The 15,388-nt window shown below is 56.2% G+C and overlaps 2 protein-coding genes across 5 annotated transcripts; one reads left to right on the forward strand and one right to left on the reverse strand.

Moving 5' to 3' along the window:
• The first annotated feature begins 1,495 nt into the window (after window positions 1-1,495).
• FCHSD1 (FCH and double SH3 domains 1) lies at window positions 1,496-11,987 on the forward strand. 3 transcript variants are annotated; one of them, XM_060008647.1, is made up of 20 exons: window positions 1,496-1,553; window positions 1,787-1,884; window positions 2,474-2,519; window positions 2,902-2,969; window positions 3,275-3,431; window positions 3,517-3,653; window positions 3,752-3,815; window positions 4,672-4,800; window positions 5,239-5,361; window positions 5,533-5,628; window positions 6,058-6,183; window positions 6,589-6,693; window positions 6,889-7,050; window positions 7,824-7,952; window positions 8,030-8,113; window positions 8,281-8,398; window positions 8,496-8,716; window positions 9,478-9,565; window positions 10,489-10,544; window positions 10,683-11,987. In XM_060008647.1, exons 1-20 carry the CDS (start codon window positions 1,533-1,535, stop codon window positions 10,746-10,748), a joined length of 2,094 nt encoding a protein of 697 aa, XP_059864630.1. In that variant the 5' UTR covers window positions 1,496-1,532; the 3' UTR covers window positions 10,749-11,987. The 3 variants fall into 3 exon arrangements, with proteins under 3 accessions (XP_059864630.1, XP_059864631.1, XP_059864632.1); XM_060008648.1 differs by having other exon boundaries at window positions 3,296-3,431; XM_060008649.1 differs by lacking the exons at window positions 6,889-7,050; window positions 7,824-7,952.
• On the reverse strand, window positions 11,186-15,319 carry RELL2 (RELT like 2). 2 transcript variants are annotated; one of them, XM_060008651.1, is made up of 9 exons: window positions 14,532-15,318; window positions 14,209-14,343; window positions 13,865-14,104; window positions 13,406-13,471; window positions 13,244-13,310; window positions 12,616-12,801; window positions 11,973-12,348; window positions 11,823-11,856; window positions 11,186-11,377 (listed from the first exon to the last, which is right to left on the reverse strand). In XM_060008651.1, the coding sequence occupies exons 3-8, from the start codon at window positions 14,046-14,048 to the stop codon at window positions 11,824-11,826; spliced, it is 912 nt and encodes a 303-aa protein (XP_059864634.1). In that variant the 5' UTR covers window positions 14,049-14,104; window positions 14,209-14,343; window positions 14,532-15,318; the 3' UTR covers window positions 11,186-11,377; window position 11,823. The 2 variants fall into 2 exon arrangements, with proteins under 2 accessions (XP_059864634.1, XP_059864635.1); XM_060008652.1 differs by lacking the exon at window positions 11,823-11,856 and having other exon boundaries at window positions 14,532-15,319.
• Between the last annotated feature and the right edge of the window lie 69 nt (window positions 15,320-15,388).

The raw sequence follows: 15,388 nt of genomic DNA on the forward strand, positions 1-15,388 counted from the left end.
GTGAAGAAACTAAACCAAAGTGATGTGCTTGTGGAGGTGACATTTGGGCTGGGTGGAGGGTAAAGGTAAGAAGCCAGGCATGTGGAGTGCTGGGAGGAGGAGCACTCCAGAAGGAAAGGGAAGGCAGTAGGCATGAAGGCTCTGCAACAGGAAGGGAGTTGTCATGTTGGGGGAAGAGCAAGGAGGCTGGAGTGGCTGGAGCACAGTGAGTGGGGAGCTGGATAAGAGGGGGAAAGACTGGCAGGGACCCAGTGATGAACAGCCTTGTGGGCCATGATTTTATTCTGAAGCAATTTAGGAGTCTTAGGGAAGAGAGGGATGAGATTTTGCTTCCTTTGAACAAAAAGATCAATCACTCTGGCTGTTTTCTGAACAATGGGTTGTAGGGGGAAGACTGGAAGCAAGGAGGCCAGATATCAGACCAGGAGACTGATAATGGGGACTTGGACCAGGTTGGTGGTTCTGGAAATTGAGGGAAGTTGATCAATGGGAGATAGAACCTATAGGCCTTGCTGATGGATGGAAAGTGGGGGTAGGAGGAAGGGTACATAGACTCTGGCTTTCTGACTCTCCTAAGTGGATGGAGAATGGTTCCATCTAGTATGTTACCTGGGGGAGGTGACTGGGGAAGGATCAGGTAGAAGGAGCCGTTTGAAAGTTTGAGGTACCTATTTAGATGAAGTGGTGGTGTCAGGTGAGCTGTTGGAAATGTGAATCTGGAGTTTGGGCCACAGATATCTGCCTTTTCCAAGTCGGGGGTGTAGTGAGGAGGTGTGGGCCATGGATAGGTGAGGAGGATGAGGAAAGTGTGTGTGCAGATCCTCAGAAAGCAGTGCCAGGGCGGGGATAGGGGGTATGTCCTGGGGTGTAGAACCTTAAGGGCAGGCCCTAAAGCCGATAGGGGCTTTCTGGGTTGCAAGTCCCCACTCTCATCTCCCAGCTCTCATCTCCCAGCTCACGCCCACTCCATTGGCCCTGTCTTTTCCACTGGTACTGGTTCCTTCCTGGCTCCAGGCGTCTTTCTCACCCTCACTCACGCAGGCTTTTCCAGTTCAGTGGGAATTAGGAAAAGGTCTGGGATCAGCCCTGTTTCTCTCATCACACGCATCTGCGCTCAGGCATCCAGTGATTCAGTTTCCCTGGTTACAGATTTGAGTTCCTCACCATCCTTCACCCATCGCGTCGGGATTGGAGGTCTGCATATGTAAATGAATGATTAGAAATAATTACGAGCTAAGTCAATAGCTCTCCACCAGAAATAGAACCCAGGCGTCTTGACACAGAAACCTGGGGTTCCCCCTACCGCCCAGCGGACGCGGCGTCCACAGGGCGGCGCGGACCCTTTCCGGGGTATTCTCAGCAGTAACAGAGGTTTAGTTCCTGCCGCTCTTGGCGCTTCGCGGCCCAGCGAAGGGACTGATCAGGCGTGGGCGGGGCGAGGGCGGAGCTGGGCCAGATCCTGGGCGGGGCTTAGCTGTGGGCGGGGTTTCCTCGAGTTCCGGAGTCGAGTTGCTGCCTGGGCCGGAGCGGAGATGCAGCCGCCGCCCCGAAAAGTGAGCTTGGCCTGGGGACGGGGATTCCTGGCGGGCTGGGGGAGTGATGCGGCCCAAAGGGGCACCAGACCTGCGGTGGGGGACGAAGAGTAGGAAGGGGTTCAAGGGCCAACCCAGAAGTAACCGAGGAAACAGCCCAGCTCCTCCCTGGCCCCGCCCCCTCACCGCTCCCTGCGCGGAGTGTTTTTCAGGTCCCTGCGCCAGGGGTCTTCATCTTCTTCTTACCCACACAGGTGAAGCCATCCCAGGAGGTGAAGCTTCGCTTCCTGGAGCAGCTGAACATCCTTCAGACCCGGCAGCAGAGAGAGGCGGACCTACTGGAGGATATCAGGTAGCCCTGACCCCCTCCACGTACCCCGACTTTCTCTGTCACACGCTCCGCCTTTTCTCCAACATACTACAGCTGTCGGGGTGGGCGGGGGTGAAGAGCTCTCCAACCTGCCCATTCAAGGCCGTCATCCTAGGCCTCCCTCTCCAGATGCCGGATACGAATTATCCTTCCACGCACCCCAACACACATAAACACACAGGGACCCTCTCTCAAACCCCTTCACTCCACACCGCCCCCTCCACACCCACAATCAAACTCAGGACAGAATCCCCCCTCCCTCTTCCAGACCTGTTGGAAGGCTGGCACACACTACTCAGCTGACCCCCATCAGTCCTCACCTCCAAGCACACAGATGGTTCTCCAGGGGTGGGGAGGATCCTGCTGAGGCTCTGAGCACTGAGATGAGGTTGTCCTTTGCTGCGGCTGCCCGAGGTGATCTCAAGGACTCTGTCTTCAGTCTCAGGCCCTCCTGGTATAGTCACACTCCAGGCCTGGCTCCCCTCTCCCTCCTGCCCAGGCTAAGGAGAGGGTCGAGGGTGGGAGAAAAGGACCAAACAGTAAGACCACCCCATCCCCCTAATCTCCACAGATCCTACAGCAAGCAGAGGGCAGCCATTGAACGGGAGTATGGGCAGGTATGGGACTCCTTTCTCTGGACCTTCCCTTTTGTTCTAGCCTCCTTTACACTACCAGCAATGTGCCTCCACGCATACTCCTGTTCTGGTCAAGAGCAAATGCCTAGCACCAGGCAAATTTGTGTCAAATCCCTGCTGTGGTACTTTTTAGCTGTTTGACCTTGGACAAGTTACTTAACGTTTCTTGGCCTCAATTTCTTTCTCTGTAAAATGGGAATAATAATAACTGTACCTTCACGCAAGGTTGTTGTAAGGACAGAATAAGTTAATGCATGTAAAGCACTTAGCAAAGTGGGTGGCATTATTATACTCTGATCGTATGTTCTCCCAAGTGGGGAGAGTCTTTGAAAGGGAACTGGGTCTGTGATGACTTTCCCACCAGGCACTCCAGAAACTGGCTGGGCCATTTCTGAAGAGGGAAGGACACCGGAGTGGGGAGATGGACAGCAGGTGGGTCCCATGGTGGGGTGGCAGGGAGGCCAGGGAGCCAAGAAGGGATGAGGAGCTCAACCCCAGGAACCTATGAGGAGGGCACGTGAGCGGCAGGTAGAGCTGACACGGCAGCGGGATAGCAGCTGACCCAGCAAGGACACTGGATGGGGGCGGAGGGCATAAGTGATCCTTGTGGCCGAGCTAATGGGCTGATCGATTGATGGGCTCCCAGACGAGGGGGATGGGAAAGCAGTCTGTCTCCCATGGTGTTGGGGGGGGGGCGCATCTCGTGAAGCTTTGGAGTGCTCCCCTCGTCAATGCAGACTTTCTCTGGGGAGAGGCAGGATGGTGTTTGGTGCCTGGCGCTGCCTGCTGGATGCCACCATGGCTGGGGGCCAAGCCCGGCTCCAGGCATCTGACCGATACCGTGACCTGGCAGGAGGCACAGGGCGGAGCGCTAAGGAGCAGGTGCTTAGGAAGGTACGGCTCAGTGGATGGGGTGAAGGAAGGGCTGACTCAGGGATGGAGGTGATCTGGATCAGGACTTGTGTGTCCATGCCCCTAGGGAGCAGAGAACCTCCAGAGGGCGCAGGCCGAGGTGCTGCAGTCTGTCCGGGAGCTGAGCCGAAGTCGAAAGCTGTATGGGCAGCGTGAACGGGTGTGGGCCTTGGCACAGGAGAAGGCGGCTGATGTCCAGGCCAGGTGGGGTCATGGGGAGTTAGGAAGCCTGTGGCGTCGGGGGATGGAGCCAAGGTGCCACGGCTGGGCCTGACCTCCGCTCCTCTCCCTTGCCTGCACAGGCTTAACCGAAGTGACCATGGCCTCTTCCACACTCGGACCAGTCTCCAGAAACTCAGCACCAAGGTTCAGAGGATGTGGGCATGAGTCGGGGCAGGGAGAGGTGGGCAGATTAGTCTAGTGGTTTGGAACCCGGGGGCATAAGTCAGAGAGACTGGGATGAATCCAGGCTACCCTACTTCCTTGGTGCCTGACCTTGGTAAACTTGATCTCTCTGAGCCTCATTTTCTTCATCTATAAAATGGAAATAGTACCTTTGTTTTTCATTCCTTTAATATGCAGTGATTGAGGACTTCTATGTACTTGGCATTGTTTGAAACACTGGGGATATGATGGGGAACACTACCAGCAGAGCTCCTGCCTCCACAGCCTGGTTAGGGGAGACAGATAGTAAATAAACAAAGACTCAGAATAAATGAAAAGAAGGTGATATGATAAAGCATAACAGGGGAGTGTAATTTAGAGGGAAAGCCTCTCTGAACAGGTGGCCTGAGTGTCAAGGAGGAGCCAGCCATGCAGAGATGTAGGGGAAGAACATTCCAGGGAGAGGCAGCGGTGAGTGCAAAGGCTCTGAGGTGGGAATAACTTTGTAGGCTCGAGGAACTGAGGGAAGGCCAGTGTGGCTGGAGCACTGTGAGCAAGGGGACGAGCACTGTGGAAAGACTCAGAGAGGGTGCAGGGGCCAGCTCATGTTGGACCTGGTAGCCCACGGTAAGGAGCAGTTGGGATTTTATCCTAAATGTATGCAGTTGCCACTAGAGGATTTTGAGCAGGAATTGTGAGTATGTAAAATTTTTAGTATGGTTTGCCAGTTATCTCAGTCATGTGAGAATCCATTCTGGATCTGGCTTGGCCATGGAAGGACCCCAAGGTCCTTGGCCATGGAAGGACCTCCCAGTTGACACCTATGTTCCTCTCCTAGCTGTCTGTCCAGTCGGCCCAGTACTCCCAGCAGCTGAGAGCGGCCCGCAATGAGTACCTGCTCAACTTGGTGGCCACCAATGCCCACCTTGACCACTACTACCAGGAAGAACTGCCGGCTGTGCTCAAGGCCAGTCTCAGCCTAGATACCCCTGCCTCTCAGCAGGGAGGGCATCTCCCTGCTTCCCACCACGATCAGGCTGGGTGGGGCTGGGGACCTAGTCTGCTCAGAGTGGGCAGAAGATACATACCTAGGTTCTGCTTCTGCTTCTAGCTGGCTGCATGACATTGTGCAGAACACTTGCCCCTCTGAACCCCAGTTTCTTCCTCAGGACTAACCCCTGCTCTGCCTACTTTATAAGACTAATGGGGCTCAAGGGAGAGAATGAATGTGAAAATGCTTTTTAAACTGTTAAGTGCTGTGCACACATGAGGGCCTATTATTAGAAGCATAATAATGTCTTATTCCTTCTCAATTTCCCATACCTCATACCCATCACCCATTCAAACCTGGACAGAGAGCCTGCTTGGGGGAAGGGTGGTGTCAGCATCTTGGGGTTCTCTCCAGGCCCTGGTCAGCGAGCTGTTGGAACACCTGAGGGACCCGCTGACTTCACTGAGCCGCACGGAGCTGGAAGCTGCAGAGATGGCTCTGGAGCATGCCCACCGTGGGGGGCAAGCGACCTCCCAGGTAAGCTCCCCAGAGATCCTCTTTACCCTTCTCTCCCAGTACAGCGCCCCCTCCACCACTGCATGTCTGCCCCTTTCCTTCTCACCTTGTCCTCTCTCTACCAAGAAGGCTGGGGACAGGCTTGGAGAGGGAGCCAGTGAGTGGCCGACTTTGATTTTTTCCAACTCCCAGGTAAGCTGGGAGCAGGATCTGGAGCTTTTTCTTCAGGAGCCCGGAGTATTCTCCCCCACCCCAGCTCAGCAGTTTCAGCCAGCAGGGAATGATCAGGTAAGACCTCTCTGCTAGGTGCAGTCAGGCCACTTGGAAAGGGGACTGTGGTGTAGGCCTCTTCCCCATTATCCTTGTCCTGGTTTTAACTTACGGACTATTAAACCATGGAGAGAGGGTTTCAGAACCCCAGTTCACCTCCCTCCCACCAGGACACAAATTAACGCACTTCCTCCCACCCTTCTGTCCCTTCACTGCACTATCTTCTTCATTCTACCTCTGTCCCTCAACCTGGATCCCACTTCTGGGACTCTCTGTGTGTCCACATGAATGCACTCCTGTGTCCACAGTCATAGGTGTGTGCTCCCACCTATTTGTCCCTGACCCTGGAGGTCAGGAGACAGGGAAGAAAAAGAGGAGGGAACTGGAGGGAGGGGGAACGGAGAAGGAGCAGCATCAGGGCATCCTCACAGCTCCCCATTCATTCAGGTGTGTGTCCTGGAGCTGGAGCGGGGCGCAGGAGGTGTGGCCGGGGAGAGTGGCCTGGAGAAAGAAGTTCAACGCTGGACGAGCCGAGCTGCCCGAGACTACAAGATCCAGAACCATGGGCAGCGGGTGAGGTGGGGAGTGCAGGTGTCGGGGGTGGGCAAGAAGAGCTGAGAGATGGGGATCCCGGCGTCACTGGGGATGTCATGGGGCTGCAGGCAGGAGGGGAAGGAAGGGTAATTTAAGCCGACAGTGTGGCACAGTAATTTAAGAGCGTAACCTTTGGGACTAGACTCACCTGGGCTCAAATCTTGCTCTGTTGCTTCCTAGTTATGTAACCCTGAGTAAGGGAGTGACTTAAGCTCTCTGGACCGCAGTTTCCTCATCATTAAAGTGGGGCTAATGATAGCACCCACATCACAGGGAAGATGAGATGACATAATGCATGTGAAATAATTAGGAAACTCCCGGGTTATTAGTAAGTTGTGCCCCATAGTATCTCCACCCACTCCTGTCCTCTGCGTCCCCAACCAGGTGCTGCAGCGGCTGGAGCAGAGGCGGCAGCAGGCTTCAGAGCGGGAGGCTCCAGGCATAGAACAGCGGCTGCAGGAAGTGAGGGAGAGCATCCGGCGGGCACAGGTGAGCCACAGCCCTGGGGTTAGAGCCACTGAGACTGCACCTCCTCCGGCAACACCCTCCTCCACTCCTTTATCTGATGGTGGGGAGACTGGAGGCAGGAGGTAGAGGGTGGACACATCTGGGGAGGAGGCTCCACTCACCTCCCAAGGGCAGGCCCAGCCACAGCCTTGACTGACCCCCTCTTCCCTGTGTCAGGTGAGCCAGGTGAAGGGGGCTGCCCGGCTGGCCCTGCTGCAGGGGGCTGGCCTGGATGTGCAGCACTGGCTGAAGCCAGCCATGACCCAGGCCCAGGATGAGGTAGAGCAGGAGCGACGGCTCAGCGAGGCCCGGCTGTCCCAGAGGGACCTCTCTCCCACGGTGAGCTCCCTCCACTCCCTCCCCATACACACCAGGAGGGTAAAGAGCCCCAGTGGAAAGCAGAGCTTATAAAGTGGGAATCACACTAGTAGCTAACTCAAAGGGTTGTTGTGAGGCTGAAATGAAATCACTTAAGTATGACTCTTGGCACAGTTTGTAACATAGAGAGCTGTCAATGAACTTTTATTATGGAGTATAGGATGGTGGTTATGAAAGGTCCCGAGAGCAGACTATAAGCAGTTTGAGTACCAGCCACTCCACTTACTAGCTGTGTGATCTTGGAAAGTGACTTAGCCTTTCTGAGCCTCAGTTTCCCATTAAGTAAACTGAGGTTGATAGTTTCGCAAAATAACACTGGGTTATTAAGAAGTTTAAACAAGACAATGTACATAAGATACTTAGCATTGTGCTTGGCACATATAAGCGCTCAATACTGTAACTCTGTGATTATTGTTAGTGTTATCTTGCTCTGTGGTGGTTCTGCCTGTGACCCAGGGTGAACGGATGGGTGGTACTACCTTGGAGGAGGATCCACAATGTTAAGGGTAGGATGGGGTGGGAGGGAGGCGCAAGAGCGAGGGGATATGGGGATATATGTATACATGTAGCTGATTCACTTTGTCATACGGCAGAAACTAACACAACATTGTAAAGCAATTATACTCCAATAAAGATGTTTAAAAAAAAAAAAAAGGTAGAATGGAGGAGTGAGAGATATAGTGGGTGGTACTTGAGACGGGGCCTCACAACGATGCCTGTTCTCTGTCCCCCAGGCTGAGGATGCTGAGCTGTCTGACTTTGAGGAATGTGAGGAGACGGGGGAGCTCTTTGAGGAGCCCGCCCCCCCAGCCCTGGCCACCAGGCCCCTCCCCTGCCCTGTCCATGTGGTGTTTGGCTATCAGGTATGAATGGAGGTGGGGACCGCAGACAGGCAGGGATGGGGAACAGCCAGTCCTGAATCCTTCTTTGTGGGTCCCAGGCAGGACATGAGGACGAGCTGACCATCACAGAGGGCGAGTGGCTGGAGGTCATAGAGGAGGGAGATGCCGACGAATGGGTCAAGGTGGGTATGGACCCGGGGCTCTGCCCTTGGCAAGGGGGCAGTGGGAGGGACTTCTCTGTGGTCCGTAAAGACCCAGCCAGGCAAAGCTGGAAGCCTGAGTGGAGGAGGGCCAGGGCCGTGGACTGCTGAGGCAAGCCTGCTTTCTGTTCACGTTGCTGGGTGAGCAGGCTCGGAACCAGCACGGTGAGGTAGGCTTTGTCCCTGAGCGGTATCTCAACTTCCCGGACCTCTCCTTCCCTGAGAGCAGCCATGACAGCGACAATCCTTCGGGGGCAGAGCCCACAGGTAAGAAAGGGAGAAGAGTTACTGAGTGGTTGTAGCCCTGGTCTGGGGGCACTGCTGCCCGCCTCTTCCCCTCACCATCTCTCCCGGGCTTCCGCAGCGTTCCTGGCCTGCGCCCTGTACAGCTACACGGGACAGAGCGCAGAGGAACTGAGCTTCCCCGAGGGGGCGCTTATCCGCCTGCTGCCCCGGACCCAGGATGGAGTGGATGATGGCTTCTGGAGGGGAGAATTTGGGGGCCATGTTGGGGTCTTCCCCTCCCTGCTGGTGGAGGAGCTACTTGGCCCCCCAGGGCCATCTGAACTCTCAGACCCTGAACAGGTGAGCCTTCCTTTTCCCTGGGTCCCCAGGCACCAATGGGTTGACCCTCCCATGCCAGGGAGGTCCCATATTCGTCTTAATGCCCCCTCCCCCGCATAGTGGCTTGGGACTCCCCATCTCCTTTGGCACAGAGAAAGGGGACACCAAGGCAGTCTTCATTAGAGTTTGGTTGTCCTGCTTTAGAGCTGGATCTTAGTTCAGATTCCTGTTCTGTTACTTTAGGCAGTGATTAGACCTCTCTGAGCTTGTTTCTTCACATGCATGTAAAAGGGGGACAATAATGCCTCTTTCAGGAGGCTAACTATCCTGATTAGAGATAGTGGAAGTAAAGTGCTTAGCACAGTGGCCCATAGGTGCTTTGATATATGGTACCTGTTGTTCTAGCAAGAAGAGCATAGGAGTAGGAGTCAGGAGTTCTAGCCAGGACTTTGTCACTAACTAGCTCTGTGATTTTGGATAGATGGATTAACCTGAGTCTCACCTCTGACATAGGAATCATCAAATCCTTACCTCATGGGGTGGTGGTGAGGACTGAATGAATTAGTGCATGCGAAGTGCTAGCAAAATGCCTGGGACATATTAAGTGTCAATATATATTGGCTGTTGAAATGTGTATCACCTACAAGCCTCACCCAGATACAAGCATTTGGTCACTCTCTGAACTGGGGAGTGACAGGACAGGAACTGAAGATGGGATGGGAGGAAGAGCTGGTGAAACCTTCCCACATGCCGGGAATAACTCTTTGCCCCCTCATCCCCAGATCCTGCCATCCCCTTCCCCTCCCAGCTTCTCCCCTCCTGCACCCACCTCTGCCTTGGATGGGTCGCCTGCACCTGTCCTGCCCGGTGGTGAGTAGAAGGAGCTGGGGCCCTGGGAGGGTAAGAGACAGGAAGAAGGAGGAAGTCTGGAGCTCCTGGGTTACACTCAGCCCCTCTGCCTGCCCTCAGGAACCTCCTCCATCAGGCTCTCTGATGCATGATGGTAGAAGAGCTTGGGCTTTGGAGCTGGGCCCACTGTTCAAACTCTGCTCTATGACATCCTAGTGTGTGATTTAACATGCCTGGGCCTTTACAGAGTGAGGAGGAAGGTCCCTCCCTCACTGAGTTGTGAGAGTTAAAGGGATGTGTCTATAGAGTGCCCAGCGTTGTGCTGGGCACATAGCAAGCATGCAATTAGTAGCTGTTTTCTTATTATTTTAAAAATCAGCCAGTTTCTCCCACAGTGTTTTCCCAATACACATCCTCTGCCCTTAGTGTTCTTGAATCCTGCAAACACCTGGTTTGCATCATCATTTTCCTCAACCATCTTTTTTTTTTTCCTTGTTTTTGTTGTTACCTCATCCATCTTTCCTAAAACCATCTTTTCTAAAAGGTTCTTTCACTTTCTTCACTGCACCCCCCACCCACCGCGACCCTGGAACCCCGTGAGCGTTTTCTGCACCCCGCTTCTCCAGCACCCGTCGTTCACTTTGAATGATTTAGTACTCAGTCACTCATTGTGTCTGTTAGTGTTTCATTATGCAGTTCCTGGCAGCCATTAGGGGTGGGGGCGGTGTTGATCCCTCCTGCCCCCGGGTACCTTTAGCAGGCCCGATTATACAGCAGGTGCTCAGTAAGCGTTGAGGTTGGATGGACTGATGGATATTATGACCCAGGTTAGTGACTATTTGTTAATTCAACAAATATTTACAGAGTGCCACTGTCCTAAGTGCTGGAGATACAGAAGCGAACAAAACAAAGTCGTAAGACTGACTTGTGGTTCTTATTTCCAGACCAAGACCTGGACTGCCCTGGACCCCTGGATGTGATGGCGCCTCGACTCAGGCCGGTAAGGGCCCCGCCCTTGGAGGAGAGTGTTTGGAGAGGGGTCACTCCAACTTGTCCTGTTTTATCTGCAGGACAGAGGGAATGGACAGGGATATCCCCAAGGGAGGCATCTGGTGCACTGACTGTGTGTTCTCTACAGATGCGTCCACCGCCTCCCCCGCCAGCTAAAGCCCCGGATCCTGGCCACCCAGATCCTCTCACCTGAAGCCCGGGGGAATCACTTTCCCCCAGTGATGCTGCTGCCCCTATCTCCGTGCTATCAGAGACCACCCCTCCCCACGGTGATCCAGAGCGACACAGCCAAAAGCTGGAATCTCCCTGATTTCCGTTCTCACCTTCACGGGTAGAAATTTCTTCTCTCCCCATTTCTGGGGCTGGAACCCACTCCTTTTTTGCCATCATCCTCCAGCCATCTCTAAGGGCTGAAACTACTCCTTTGTCTTCTGCTACCACCCCATCTCTAGGGTGGTAAAGTACCCTGAAATCTCTGGGACTGGGATTCATCCCCCAAAGTCTCGAGTGGCTCTGGCTTATTTGTGTCTCCACCCTGGTTCTGTGAATCACCCCACTCCAGACGCCAGAGCCACTGGGGATGGGGGCAGGCCTGTCAGAAGGAGCTGGAGCCAGTATGCGAAGCAGCTGTAATCGTCTGAGCGGATTTATTGACAGTGAATAAAGGGCACAAAGCCCAAGCCAGGGCCTGGGCCTCTTGTGCCAAGAGGGCAGGGGGTCTAAGGTGCTATTGCTTTAAGGGCCCACCAAGGGCAGGGGCCTGCTCCCAGCCGCACGCTCTAGCATATGGAGTGAGGTGATGGGGAAAGCAGGTCAGGCGGCCTGTTGGCAGACAGGGGAAGGGGAAGAGACTGAGGACCAGAGGTGGGACTTCTCCCAAGGTCCCCCAGCCTGAGACCGTGCAGTTCCAGGTGGAAGTAGGGCTGGTCCCTCAGCTGGGGGGCAGTGCTGTCCAGTTGAGAGGAGGGGCTTCATGCCCACCCAACCCCTGGCCCTGCCAGCTGGTAGTCCATCAGTGCAATGAAGGAGAGGAAGGGTAACAGTGTTGCCTCCTCTTCAAGCTGTGTCCCCGCTTTTCCCCAGGGGCTGCAGGACCTTCCCTGTCCCCTGGAGCACAAGCCCACTCCCCACCACCAAACCAAGGAATATGTACCAAAGGCTAAGCCTGCAGTTTAGTTTGGGGGTTCAGGGAACCAATGGGCTTAGGTAGTTTAAAGTAGGGGGTGGGAGGATGAGATTATCTGACTTGGGGCCCAGGCAGACTCACCTCACACACCCCCTGCCCCCTGTGGTGGGGACACCTGAGAGAGAGAGGAGGGGTCACCAGTGGGAGAACAGGAGGTGGGTCATATCAGTGCCCCCTAGAGTAGGGGCAGTAAGAGCTGAGCCCACCGCAGCCCACCACATGTCTTCATACCTGGTGATCTGAGGTGTCCGGTTTGCTTGGCTGTCCATTTGCCTCTTGACTGGCCAGCCCTGGGCTTGGGCCCCTTCCTCCAGCCCCCAGCATCGACTCTGCAGAGGCTCCAGGGCTCCTCTCAAGTGCACGAGGGACTAGGCTGCTGTCCCTGAGTCCTCCATTCCGCACTGGGGGGCTGGCAAGGGCCAGGGGCTGCGGCCTCTCAGGGGGAAGGCTCTCAGTGGCAGGCATCCCTGTCCTGGGCTGCCCTCCCCCAGACGCCTGGCCACCCCCTGGGTCCTGCCCCCCACCAGATCCCCAGCTCCTGTCCGTGGGGGAGCCATCACGATGCTCATGCAGCCCATAGCGCTTCTCAATGTGTGTCACCCGGAACCTGGGAGGGGAGGGAACACTGGGGCTTAGGACCACCACCCAGAGGCTGCTTGGCCCTTCCCTCCGGTCAGGGACATCCTGGGTTTGATAGGCACTTCCCTCTGGCCTAGGGCAGGGGAGACCAGATTGTGGGGCACATTGTGCAGCCTGGCTTCTGCTGTGGCTCACAGGCCACAAAGAAAGAGCCAGGGCCTACCTTTGGAGGCAGGTGCCTGACCGTTGGGGTCCCCACCTCAACCTCCCTTTCCCTGGGGCACTCTATACCCACCTGCCCACAGAGAACACAGTGGTCTCCCCAGGCCGGGGGCGACTCTTTCCTTCCTTGGAGCGTCCCTGACGGACAAGTGGGGGTCTCTTGTTGCGGCTGCAGTGGATGCAGGGGGCTGCGGAGCCCAGGTGCACTGTGTGATGATGGGAGGGGGCTCCGTCCTGCAAGCTGGAGGTGGCATCCACACTGGACGGTAGGGAGGAAAGGACCAGGGGTGACATTCCCAGTTTTCTTCCTGTTCGACTTGCTCCTGTTCTTTCAGCGTGCTCCTTAAACCCCAGATGCCCCACTTGCCCCAGGCCCCACCATTCGTTTCTTGTCTTTATCTAATAAACTCAATATGAAGATAGTAGTGACCATGTGTTCTCCCTCCTGGGGCTAAAAAGCGGGCAATGCTTAATGCAGAGGAGTGGCATAAGGGGTGAAGGTTAGGCTTGATGATATCCAGAGGAGAGATGTGGTTTGAAGGACTCAGGATTTCTACAAAACGTCCTTCTTCCTGTATGTTAACCAGCCTTACTCTCCCCTGTCAACCCGAACATGCAAGGAGACTGGGAGAGGAACGTGCAGGAGGAGAGGGTACTCTCCAAGGCAAGCTCAATCGTGCTGGCCCTTGTTCTCAGCTCACCTGGACAGGTGCATTGTCCCTTCTCCTTCACTGTCCCCCAGCATCTCCTTCAAGGCCTCAGCATTGGCTGAGGGCAGAAGGAAAAGAGGGGGTCAGTGGAGGCAAAGGCCGGGGCAAAGGAAAGTTGAGGAGGTGGGGAACAAGGGGCCAGCATGCACCCACCTTCATTTTGGATGATGCATTGAACAATCCTCTCTACTGTGTCCTCATTCATGTCATCGTCCTCAGCTGAAGGATGAAAGAGGTCGGTAAGGAAGCAGCAAATGAGTCAGCTTTGGGGGTACATTACCTGGTGGCTTCTGTGGCTTCTTGCTCAAGACCTACCCCTTTAGCAAATTGCCATCGTGCTGTACATTAGCATTCCAAGGGCCAGGGCAGAAAAGATGGGGAAATCAATGGGAGTCCAAGACTCATCAGTGGGCCCTTCCCACCCATGCTGCCTACTCTAGCCCTGCTTTCGGGGTGGTGGCAACCCAATTGCTTTTGCAGAGTCAAGAAAGCATTACTAGACCTCCTGAAAACTTGGTCGGGATTTGGCCTGGGTCTGTTGACCAGGAAGAGGTGTGGGGAGAAGGGTCAGGGAGAAAGGCGACTGAGCGAGGTTCTAGGCTGTTCACTCACGGGGCTGGAGCTGGGTGTCGTCAGGCTCCGAGCCCCTCGAGGTGCGGCAGCGGTAGCCTTTCTTCTTGAGCACGTGGCAGATCATGAAGCCTACCAGGCCCATGAGGAAGAAGACCAGCACAAGCAGGAAGAGCATGTACAGCCCATGTTGGGGCGGCTCCAGGTCAGGCTGTGGTTCCGACATGAGGCCCTGGGGGGCGAGCGCGGGCCAGGGCGCCTCCTGGGGTTAGGAGGCTGCAGCTAGAGATGGGGGGAGGGATAGGAATGCCTTCTTCAGGATCCGAGACAGGCAAGCCTCTAAGGTCTGGCCCCACCCCCCTACCCAACCAGGGAGCTGTCCGTGCCAGGGGTGCTGGTCCGGGCCAGGGGTGCCAGACGGCAGCTGCGCAAGCTGTCTTCCACGACCCTGGTCCGCTTCCCCGACGCCCAGAACGTTCCCCTTTCCAGCTTGTCCTGAGCTTCCGTCCCTCCCAAGGACACTGCAGAGCGAGATGGGACGGAATTCTCAGGCGGCCTGCACAAGGATCGTGCCTGAGTCAGCGTCCACACCTCCTCTGCGTTGGCCTGAGCCAGGCCTCCACAGCCCCCTCCCCTTCCTGTACTCTCGCGTACACACCCCCTCCCGCCTTTCTGTTCCTCCCATCCTGACCACCTGGCCCACTGGTACCGGTGGTTTAGCTCTGGCTCCGGCTCCGGCTCGGGTTCCGGTTCCAGGGGCGTCCTAGTCCGGCTCAGGGCCCCCGACGCCCTCCCGGCGCTCATCCCTTGCTTTCTTCCCCTCCCCCCTTCGCCGCCTCAAGGGCTCCGGGCTGCGGCCGCAGATACCCTTGCCGCGGCAGGCGGGGGGAGGGAAGGATGGAGAGGGATGCGGGCTGGTTGGGACCGGGGAGAGGCTCCGGACAACTCCAGCCCTGGGAAGGGAAGGAGAAGGGGGACGCCGCCGCCGCCGCCCTGGGTTCCCAAAAGCCTTCGACCGGCGCCGGCCCGGGACCAGGGGGCGGAGCGCAGGTGTGCCGGGCGGAGAGCGAGAGCCTTGCGCGCTTGTGAGCGCAAGTGTGATGCGCGCGTGACTGCGCCGCTCCCCCCCTTCCCCGACCCCGCGTCGGGGGAGTGTGCGGTGCCGAGTCTGGGTCCGGTGAGGAGGACAGGCAGTCAGGCGAGAGTGCGCTCTACTGGTCTATCGGGCACAGCTGGCTTGGCTTCTGCCCTCAGATGCCCCGGCCGGATGTGTAGCAGGGAATCTTCCCAGCGGGCCGGAGGGAGCCGGCTTTCTGCACCCGAAAGGAACAGCGTGGCCGGTTCTCCGCAGCCTCCTAGAGAGGTGACATGGCCTGCGCCCCGTTTTGGAGAGGTAGCTGGACGGGATGGCTCGGCTTCCCGAGGATTTGACCCCCGCCCGGAAGGAAATGGCCCTATCATACTATTACCGACGCTACAGTCCTCCGGCCAACGCCAGACGCTCACGCCCCAGAACCTAGAAGGGCGTAGCAAGGCGAGGGCGGAACTCCGCAGGGGGCGTGGCCT

The sequence above is a fragment of the Delphinus delphis genome, chromosome 3 (genome assembly GCF_949987515.2).
Source record: "Delphinus delphis chromosome 3, mDelDel1.2, whole genome shotgun sequence".
Taxonomy (NCBI): Eukaryota; Metazoa; Chordata; class Mammalia; order Artiodactyla; family Delphinidae; genus Delphinus; species Delphinus delphis.